Source organism: Thalia democratica, chromosome 3 (assembly GCF_965202585.1).
Source record: "Thalia democratica chromosome 3, ktThaDemo2.hap1.1, whole genome shotgun sequence".
Taxonomy (NCBI): Eukaryota; Metazoa; Chordata; class Thaliacea; order Salpida; family Salpidae; genus Thalia; species Thalia democratica.
This window is the reverse complement of record NC_139167.1, coordinates 48,479,967-48,490,897: the sequence shown is the minus strand read 5'-3', so window position 1 is coordinate 48,490,897 and position 10,931 is coordinate 48,479,967. Positions and strand designations below refer to the sequence as shown.

The following is a 10,931-nucleotide window of genomic DNA, read 5'->3' as shown; positions in this document are numbered from 1 at the left end:
TAAATTGCATGAGGGCATAAAATTGCACAAAGATACTTTTGCACGAAGACTAAATTACACGAGGGGGCAAAATTGCACGAAGACAATTTATCATCAAGGGTCAATTTTGCACAAGAGTAAAAAAACAGAGAAAAAAATATATAAATTACAGAATAAAAAACTAAAAGATAAACTAATTTAAAAAAAAAGTATCTGACCGAGGGTAAGGGTTAGGGGCAACAGTGATAATAAAAAATAATAATAAAACAATGACTAATAAAAATTATTATAAGAAAAATCAAGATGAAATATAAAAAAATTAACTAAAAAGAAAAAAAAAACTACCAACCGAGGGTAAGGGTTAGGGGTAACAGTGATAGGAAAAAATATATAATGATAACTAAAAAAGAATTAAAAAATTTAAAAATAGTTAAAAAAAATAATAAATTTATTAAAAAAATAAGTTACCGACCGAGGGTAAGGGCTAGGGGTAACAGTTATAAAAAAAAAATTAAAAAGCAAAAATTATAAAAATAAAAATTTAACCCGTGCAAAAATGTCTCCGTGCAAAAGTGTTTTATGCAAAAGAATCTTTGTGCAATTTTGTGCCCTCGTGCAGTTTTGTACGCTCATGCAAATTTGACAGCTACCCCATCTATTCTTATATAATCTAAGTTTAAAATTAAAACTTTTATCTTCGTCATTATACCGATTCCAATTGATAAGAGTGATTAAAATTTGCTTTTTCCTGTATATCAAATTTAAAATGGTGTTTTTCGTTTGTATTTTTTGTCGTAAACATTACTTTAGCTCGTGTTTTTTATTAAAGTATAAAAGTGGTTATGTTTTACAATTAATAGAGCGATTTACAATTAAATCATCTGTTTTTTAATAATTAATTCTATTATTAGTTGTTTTGAGGGACAATCAGTTTAGTTACATTTTCTACTAGTTTCTAATCAATTTATTTCCAACTATATTGGTTTAAAATTTTTGTTATTGCACTTTAACTAGTATAAAATATAATAAAGTTCCCAAAAGGTGGTTTTCTTTCCTTAGTTTTAAAGCTAAAATTTTTAGCTAATTGACGTTCAAGTATCTAGTTTGACTAATAATTTTACTTATTTAGTTTATTATTAGGTATGTCTGAAAAATATTTTTACTATTAACTTTTAAAATTTTTGTTAACTATTTCAAATTCATAGTTTTTTTTAAAGTAAGAGTGAGATACTTTTAGTAATATATAATAAGTTTTTTTTAAAGATGATAGGGTATGTTATTAAAAAACTAAAATAGTTCGTAGACTTTCAAACATCCAATATCTTTTTGTGCGTTTTAGTTTTATTTAAATATAAACCAAATTAACTAGTTTTTACTCATAGTCACTAAAGTTGTAAAATGATTTGCACATTTTAATTAGAATATAACATATCATACTTCCATTATTCAAATTAGACAAACTCTTTCGAGAATAAAAAATCCAAATACAAAAAAGATACAACATAAAACGAATTCTCATTAAGTTATTTCGTAAAATTCATACTAAAAGTTGTTCTTTTATAGCTAATCTATCCGAGATTGTCAATTTTCTTTTGATGACGAAGTTTTCTAGATGGTTCTCATTTTAATATGTAATTTTTACTATGAGGTTTTTTATTTTTTGTTTCAATCCTGATAAACTGCACTGTTCTTTATCTTATTCTTTATTTTTGAATTTTAGTTTGTTTTAGTTACTACTTCTGAATTTTTTTATTGAAGGTATTTCAAATAGTAAAAAATATTATAGTTATAAGTTACCTTTTTAGATATTTCAACTACCTCAAAACATTTTTTTTTAAATTACTATAGTTGCAATAGAAATAGACGAAATCTAAATTAATTAAGTTTGCAATGATAACATTTTCTGCGACAAAGACAAAAAAGCACGAATTTTATGTGTCTTGAGACAGATTTTTAACTAAAATCTAAAATTAAAACGTGTTTGAAGCAATAATAAGGAGATGTAAAAGTCAGTAGAAAAAAACATAATTTTTTTACTATGTATCAAATTAAGATAACAGAATAAATACTATTTATAAAATATGCTTGTGTGTCAGCTGATTAGCAGTTGATCAATTTTAAGTTTTTCAATGCGGTTTGGATTTTTTTTTCATCAAAAACTTTTTTCTGTCTTATAATTTTCATTTAAAAAGTTATGCATAGCATATGTGTAGTTAATTACTAATAAAAAAATTTATGTTGTTAATTGATAGGTTTTTATGATCATAAAGGTTTACTAGTACAATATGCAAAGGTTGTTTTCACGTGATAGTTTGTTTTCAAAATGGCTCATATTTGCTTACGAGATTAAAGTTTTACTTTTGTTAGGATTTTTTTAAATAAATTAATAAGGTTTCTAAAATATATTAGCATGTTATTTTATGTTTGACATTTTGTTCTTAAATGTTAATTCGTTCAACTGCACAAAATTACTTAAGTAATTTTTTTTTGTTAGGACACAATATTTTTACATTATATAATAAATATGAAGTTAAGAATGCGAAGATGTGCTTATTTAATTGCTTTTATTTCTAACTTAAAACTACCATGAAGTGAAGTTTTCTTTTTATTAAACTAAGATTAAGAACTCTAAAGAAATGAGTTAAAAGAAAAATATGGTATTTGTAAAAACTTAACAACTGTTAGTAAATAACTTGTGGGCTGCTATGTAAAATCAATGTTTATTATAGGCATAAAGTAAATTATAAAAAGCTATTACTTACAAAATTTACATTAAATCCAAATTTAAAAAATGATGAAGAAACTTTAACATACTGCACTCACGACATAGTTATTAGATTTTTATGACAAATCCTCACACATTTATTTAAGCACTTTATTTTAAGTTTAAACAAACAAACTTTAACTCAGTGTTTAGAGCTCATTATCTCCATTTTTACAACACTGTCTCATGATTAAATTAAACATGAATCTACATTTACAGTTTCTTTAATGCGACTAGTTGTTATTTCTTTAATTATACAAGCTTATTTTTTGTTGTATGAAATTAATAGATTAGCATATTTGTGCTACTTTAGTTAAATTTTTGAGACTGCCATTTTACCTTGAACTTATTGTAAAAAATGTTTAGTAATATCAAACAGAGTTGCAAGTTAATATTAAGAAAAGGCAAATGTTGCTAAGCTAAATGATGTTTAAACAGACGACTTTTTTTTTAACTTCAAATATCATGCACCAATAGTTTTTATCAATAATTGTAAGTTTAGTAGAAAGTAGTAAATTTAGTTCATTAACTTGAGGTTGCTGTAAAAACTTTACTTTTGTTACTTATTAGTCGATTCATATGATTTTTTACCTTTGTGTTTATTGTGTAAAGTCATAAGTATTTTTTTTTAATAGTCAGTCTAGTTGTATTTTGTTGTGACTGTTTTACACGAATGAGAAAATTAAATACTTGCCTTATGAAATTTTTAGCATATTAACTACAAATTGATATGACTGCATTAATTTTTATAAAGTATTTAAACTGTATTGTATACATAACATGTAAAAAAGTTTAACTTTATTGGTTTTCTTTTAACTTACTGTTACTTTCTTTTTTATTTGATTATGATATATAAAAGTTTTTCATGTCATACTAAAACAAAATAATGGTTAATTTGTACTTAAAAAAAACATGATGAAAAACTTGATGTTTTATAAATAATACTTGTATGTTGAAACTAATAAATTTAATATTACTTAATCTTCTTCTAAACTTTAATAATAATCTAGTATGGGTATAGATTAAAGAAATAAAACTGTTTTTAAATTATTTATAAGTTTCAAAGGAAAAAAAAAAGTTTAACACGAAATTTATCGAACAAAAGTAGTTTTAAAGTTTTTACTACATTATCAAGTGTAGTACATACGATATGTATTATTAACTTTAACCAAATAATTGGTGTAATTAAATTATATTTTAGATAAAACTAAAGAAAATATAAAAAATATTGATTTTTTGAAATTTTTTTATTGTTATTTTCCATAGCAGTTTAATAAATTTTGATCAGTTTAAGTATGAATTGTTTTAATATGCCCTCTTTTAGGTTTTGACTATTTTGGCTTTTTAAGTATGTGAACGTTGAATCTAAGTACACATATAGATATTTTTCACTGACCAATCCTTCTACCTGTGAGCTTCGTTGAGTAAACATCTAGGTTAGATACAGTTTTAAGTTTACCACAAGATTATTTAACTAATGGCTAAACTAGTGTTATATCATTAAGGATCCATGAAATTTTTTTAATACTAAAATTTATCAGCAATTCATAAGTCCCCCAAGCTGATAATATGTAAAGTTGAATTAGAATTAAAGTTTTCGAACTCCTTTTAAGACTTATTCTATGAATCTCTTTTTTAGACTTATTCTATGAAATACTTTAATTTTGTTATTAAAATGTTTATTAATCTTAAAGTCACAATGTTTATTAATCTAATATTCATATGAATTAACTTTAATTTAGTATTATGATTTAACTTTATGGATGTATTGTATTTAGCATTCAAGAAGATATAAGTAAATAATTTGCTGAAATTACCTATACTTATTGATAATGTTAATAAGAAAGATAGCCCACTTTGTTATACTGCTTTGAAATTAAGTCATAGTTCTTCAATTATTTTTTTTTGCAAATCTTTAATACGAAATTGCACCACTTGTTAAAAGTGATAATTATTTAGAGCACAAAAATGTAGATTTAAATATTTCATTAATTTTAGACAGAAAAGTATAACAATTAAATGAGCTTCAACTGCCTAGATAGTTTCAGATAGCTTTTTATATCCCATTCAAGCCTTAAACAAAGCAACAATTACTAAGTGTATTAAATATAAATATTACCTACAAAATATACTTCCTAGATAATATTTTAATTTTATATCTATGTTAATGTTTTCTCGAGGATTTGTGCTTCATAATTTTTTCATATAATAAATGTTCACCTTTAAAGCTTTAAACCTAATGAGTATATGACAGAAGGGTAACTAGGTATCTTTTCAGTTAAAATAGATTGATATTGATTTTAAATTTATTTAAAGAATTAGAATATATATTTTTATTGAGGTATGCAGAATTATACATAATGTATTGACTTGATTTACCTTCAAAACTGACAAATTTAACTTCTAAAATTATAGTTCAAGTGAGATTAACATTAGATGTTAACCTGCCACAAAATCAATTAAATAATTCAATATCATAGTCAAATAATTGCAATTATATAAATTTTAACAATCAGATAGGCTAAGTCATAAGTGCGTCTACTGTCTAAGTACAAATGATACCATATATAAGTATTAGAAATTATTTTAAATAATTGGTTAATTTATTTAATTTTTGCAATGATCATATAGTTTCATATTAAAATACTTAATTTGGTATAGATATAGTTTCCTTATTAAAATAAATTTTCAAGTTTAAACCCTAAATGTATGTTGACTTCTATTTTTAAGTAACATATTATTCACATTAATGATTTATATCTTTTGAGTTTTAATAAAAGCCTAAGAAATCAACTGAAGATATTAATTTAATCTTATTTTTATAAACGAAGTATGCAGAAATATTTTAATATATTAAAATAAAAATAAATAGAAGCATAATGATTTTAATTTTATTACAGACATAGCAACATGCCTGCTGAAAAGACTCATATCAACATTGTTGTCATTGGTCATGTAGATTCTGGTAAGTCTACAACCACTGGACATCTTATCTACAAATGTGGAGGAATTGACAAGCGTACCATTGAAAAATTCGAGAAAGAAGCAGCTGAGGTGCTTTAAGTTTTACTTGCAAAATATATTTTGTTTCCAAAAATAATGATTATTAAAGTAGAAATAGTTTTACATTTTGAAATTAATTATATGTTAAGTTGAATTGAATAAATTTAATGATAATGTGAAATGTAATGAAAATTAATAACTAGTCTATTTAATGTAATTTGAGAATGTATATGTTTTAATATGTTTAATATCATCTTTTGAGAAAAATATTTATTTTTTTTCCCAGTAAATAGACATAGTAATTTTGGATAAAGATAAGTAGTTAAAATCTATGCCTAAATAATTTAAAAGTTCAGATATCCTAGTATTTAATACTAAGATTTTTCTGTTAGTTAGCCATTCAAATAACATAATTTTTAATATACAGCAGCAAATACCTTAAAATATTTTATGTTTCAAATATATTTAAATTTCTTTTGTTTAACAGAAAGGTAAGGGATCCTTCAAGTATGCTTGGGTTATGGACAAATTGAAAGCTGAGCGTGAACGTGGTATCACCATTGATATTGCTCTCTGGAAATTTGAAACCTCAAAATACAATGTCACCATCATTGATGCCCCAGGACACAGAGATTTCATCAAGAACATGATTACTGGTAAATTTGATTGCTGTTGACTAATATGTATTAAGAAAAGCTTGACTGATTTGATATTAATTGTGTAATATAAATAACCCTGTTAGTGTATTTAATTAATTGCTGTACTATTATTATTGATAGGATTCAAACAACATCCATAAGTATAACAAACATTTCTCTTATTTAAATCTAACATAATCTTAGTAACGTAGTGGTAAAATTTCAGAAACATACTTTTTTATACTGTCCTAGTTACAAATTTTAATCACCTACCATGTAGAACTCGAAATATATTGTTTGATGTTTCTGTCAGAAATATTTTTGTAGTTTTTCAGAGCCTATAAAAATGAATTTTAATTTTTTACATATTCTGAACAAATTTAACATTAAGTTAATTAAGTGTTAGCAAGACAGTTATAAATTTTCCAATATTAGTTTTTGTTTTAAAAAACTATTTGAACAGCTTTTTTCCAGTGCATAACTTATTTAAATAATATAAGAAAAACATTTCATTTTTCTTAAATTTGATTGAGTACTCATCAGAAATTGTATCCTACTACTATTTAGTTATTACTATTAAGTTTAATAACTGAATAGTAATAATAGTAAAGAACTGAATAGTAATTAAATATTACTTTTCAGTTTAATTTAGCAAGATACAATTTCTGATGAGCCTTACTAAAAAAGTACTGAAATAAATCTAAGAAAAATGAAATGTATTTTTTTCATTATTTAAAAGTTTAATACCCCAACAATTTATATGTGTCATTATCTTTTAGGTACCTCCCAGGCCGATTGTGGTGTCTTGATTGTCGCTGCTGGTGTTGGTGAATTTGAAGCTGGTATTTCAAAGAACGGACAAACTCGTGAGCACGCTCTCCTTGCCTACACCTTGGGAGTCAAGCAACTTATTGTCGGTGTCAACAAGATGGACTCCACTGAGCCTAAATACTCTGGTGACCGGTATGTTTGTTAATAATTTTGAATTATATATAATAAGTAAAATCCAAATAAGTATTTTAATGTATTATATGCTAACCTATCTAATTTCCAGTTTCAACGAAATCAAAAAGGAAGTTTCCACCTATTTGAAGAAGGTCGGTTACAACCCCAAAGCTGTTGCATTCGTCCCAATCTCTGGTTGGCATGGTGACAACATGTTGGAAGAATCCACCAACATGAAATGGTACAAGGGATGGTCCCAAGAACGTAAGGAAGGTAACGCTTCTGGAAAGACCCTCCTCAACGCCCTTGATGCTATTCTCCCACCAAAACGTCCCACTGACAAACCTCTTCGTCTCCCCCTTCAAGATGTCTACAAAATTGGAGGTTAGTTTTAAAATGATAGTTGCAATTAAAGAAATATTTTGTCAATGATGACTTCAATGTCGCCCCAGTCTGAATAAAACCAGATGACTGACTAGATCTGAACTTAAATTAACTTGAGAAAGCTCAAAAAAGCACATTAACAAAATTAAGTAGAATAATTTTTTTCAAGGTATTGGAACAGTCCCAGTAGGACGTGTTGAAACTGGTATCATTAAGCCAGCCATGGTTGTCACCTTTGCACCAGCCATGATCACCACTGAAGTCAAGTCGGTTGAGATGCATCACGAATCTATGCCTGAAGCTGTGCCCGGTGACAACGTTGGTTTCAACGTCAAGAACGTTTCCGTCAAGGAAATCCGTCGTGGTATGGTTGCTGGAGACAGTAAGAACGATCCACCAAAGGGCAGCGAAAACTTCACTGCTCAGGTAAGAAACTTAACTCAAGCTTAATCGCAAAATTTTTTTATAAGTATGATGATTTTTTATACCATCTTTCGACTGAAAACGCATATGTAGAAAATTTTTATCTGACTATTTATAACAGAAATTTTCTTATAGTTATGATTAAACCAAAAAATCTCAAATATTAATTTCTTTACAGGTTATTGTCCTAAACCACCCTGGACAGATCTGCGCTGGATACTCTCCAGTTTTGGATTGCCACACTGCTCACATTGCTTGCAAATTCTCTGAACTTAAGGAAAAGATTGACCGTCGTTCAGGCAAGAAGATGGAAGAAAACCCTAAGTTTGTCAAGTCTGGAGATGCTGCAATCGCTGTCCTCACTCCAAGCAAGCCCATGTGTGTCGAGGCTTTCTCTCAATACCCACCTCTTGGTAAGATATCCTATTGTTGATTATACTAAATGTAATTTAAAACGAAAAGTAATTTTAAGTAAAAATATTTTTATCAAGACAATTTATATAAAACGTTGAAATTAATAACTCAAAAGTAAAATAATTTTAGGACGTTTCGCTGTCCGTGACATGAGACAGACCGTCGCCGTCGGTGTTATCAAGTCCGTCGTCAAAAAGGACGGCACCGGAAAGGAAACCAAATCAGCCAAGAAAGCAGGCGGAAAGAAGTGACTTGACTACTGCCCAGCCACGACTTTTCACTCGTCTGCAGTGGACCGGCAGCATCAGTTGTTACCCGAAGATGTATTTTTAATTTCCCTTTACACTTTCCACATATGTTCTGAACTTTTCTATCAGACATTTTGCGTGGTTTTTGTATCCAAATTATTACCTGTGCATTTTATTTGCCGTATCAACTTTTGCTGTAATAAAATAGATAATTAAAAAGGTTGTAATTTTTACTTGAAATAATAGTGCTTTCAGTGTTATAGATAATTGGTTATTAACATAACAGTTTAAGAGATATTTTGTATACTGTAATATATGATCGATGATCTCATAACATAGATATCTGCTCAAAAATCTGTACTTGAACTGTGAATAGTTAATCTAAACGCAGACTTGTTTAAAGACTAAATTAAGAAACATTTTCAATGTAATTCAAACAAACATCAAATAAACAAACGGGATAAAAGTTTTATAAACAATGCTTCAAATTACTTATTGACAAACTTACAATTTAGTTTTTGACAAATCGCCTTAAAATTAGTTGTCATAAGTGTGCACATCTTGAAGCTGCCGTTACAATATGAAGATTGTTATATTTTAATAACCCGGAAAAAATTATTATTTTAAATACAAGCTAATTAAGAGCATAGGGGGTGGGAGAATCCGAAATTTTTTTACTAAAAAAAACATTGGATCATATATGAAAGCTTGAAGTACAAACCACAAGCCAGTTTATATAGAATTAAAAAATATAATTTAACTTGAGATATGTAATTTTTATAAAAAGTTTCCGATACAAACATGGACAAATTTTAATGATTTCCGATACAAATTTTTCTGGGGTCAATTTTCTTGGAAATTAAATAAATCGCTAAAAATCTATATTCTCCTTTATTTTTTGAGTTAAAGACAGGGTTGCCGCTTTACCACCTTGAAAAGCCCGGAATTCGACAATTTAGGCAAAAATAACGTGGAATTTTTAATAATTTAAACATTTTCAGTTCTAAAATTTCAACTTGACACAAAAAATCTATCATATAAACTAGATTTTTTTGTCGTTGTCAAATTTTTTTGTTAAAATACACATTTAAAGTAACTTTACAGCATCTTTTAAATGTTTTGTACTATTTATCACAGTTTCTTTTATAGAAAATAATTTTAAATTAAAAACAGACCAAAAAATGTTAACTTTTAAAAACCTGGAATTTTTTTTAAACGAGTGGCAACCCTGTAAAGAACTTTCAAGATTTCAAGAAATGTTCTTCTTACAAGTTAAAAGACTTTGAATGTTGGAATTTTAAAAGTATTAAAAACTTAAGATTAAAAAACCTAAAAAAAAATTCCTGAATTCAAATTTTTTAAATTTAGTAATACGCTTTTTGTGAAAATTTGAAGAAGATTGCTTAAAATATGAAGGAAGAGATATATTTAAAGTGAATTGACGTTTTGCGTCTTCCTTTAGAAACCTATTGAGGTTACCGACTTGAGCGCTCATATTTCAAAAAATACTTTGAATTTTATTAAGCGGTTAAAAGTGTATGATACTTCAGATAAAACTATAAAATAAGATCAAATTGTAAAAATCAGGGTGGATTCTCCTATGCCCTTAATTTATTATGAGCCTCCTAAATGTCTTAACAATAGATGATGTTAATGTTTTCAGGTTAGCCAGTAATGAGTTATTACGCCCTTAATTTATTATTTCAATTTAAGGCAATTATGCCATTAAACAAATGATATGTATGACTTCAGTTACTAATAATACTTCAAGATTGCACGGGTTCATGCAATTGTGTAAGTTCACCAGTGAGATGCGTAGTCACAGACTTTACATAAGACCCTAATATATAATAATTCGTACTAGATAAGTAAATTTTTTTAAATGTTTAAGTACAAACAAGTTATGAGAATCAAGAACCGATTTATACTGGTTGCGTTTAATTTTTAATATTACCATCAGAATGAATATCTTAAAACATACAACTACAGTTTGAAAAAAACACGTTTTTTTACTAGTAAATGATCCTAAGCTGTTTAAAAGCTGTAAGTAATAACTGCCAACGTTTCAGTTCAGGGTTGCTAAAAAACGTGGAATTTGACAATTTAGGCTAAAAACCTGTAATTTTTAATAAC

The 10,931-nt window shown here is 26.9% G+C and overlaps 1 protein-coding gene across 1 annotated transcript; it reads left to right on the top strand.

The window, feature by feature from the left end:
* The first annotated feature begins 4,127 nt into the window (after positions 1–4,127).
* LOC145831834 (elongation factor 1-alpha-like) lies at positions 4,128–9,017 on the top strand. The gene is made up of 8 exons (XM_082939176.1): positions 4,128–4,179; positions 5,644–5,797; positions 6,234–6,402; positions 7,164–7,347; positions 7,439–7,713; positions 7,883–8,139; positions 8,315–8,549; positions 8,680–9,017. The coding sequence occupies exons 2-8, from the start codon at positions 5,654–5,656 to the stop codon at positions 8,799–8,801; spliced, it is 1,386 nt and encodes a 461-aa protein (XP_082795302.1). The 5' UTR covers positions 4,128–4,179; positions 5,644–5,653; the 3' UTR covers positions 8,802–9,017.
* The last annotated feature ends 1,914 nt before the right edge of the window (positions 9,018–10,931 follow it).

Coding starts and splice junctions, on each gene's coding strand:
- LOC145831834 (XM_082939176.1), top strand. CDS start 5,654: ATGCCTGCTGAAAAGACTCATATCAACATTGTTGTCATTGGTCATGTA. Junction 6,403..7,163: donor CATCAAGAACATGATTACTG/GTAAATTTGATT, acceptor ATTATCTTTTAG/GTACCTCCCAGGCCGATTGT. Junction 7,348..7,438: donor CCTAAATACTCTGGTGACCG/GTATGTTTGTTA, acceptor TCTAATTTCCAG/TTTCAACGAAATCAAAAAGG.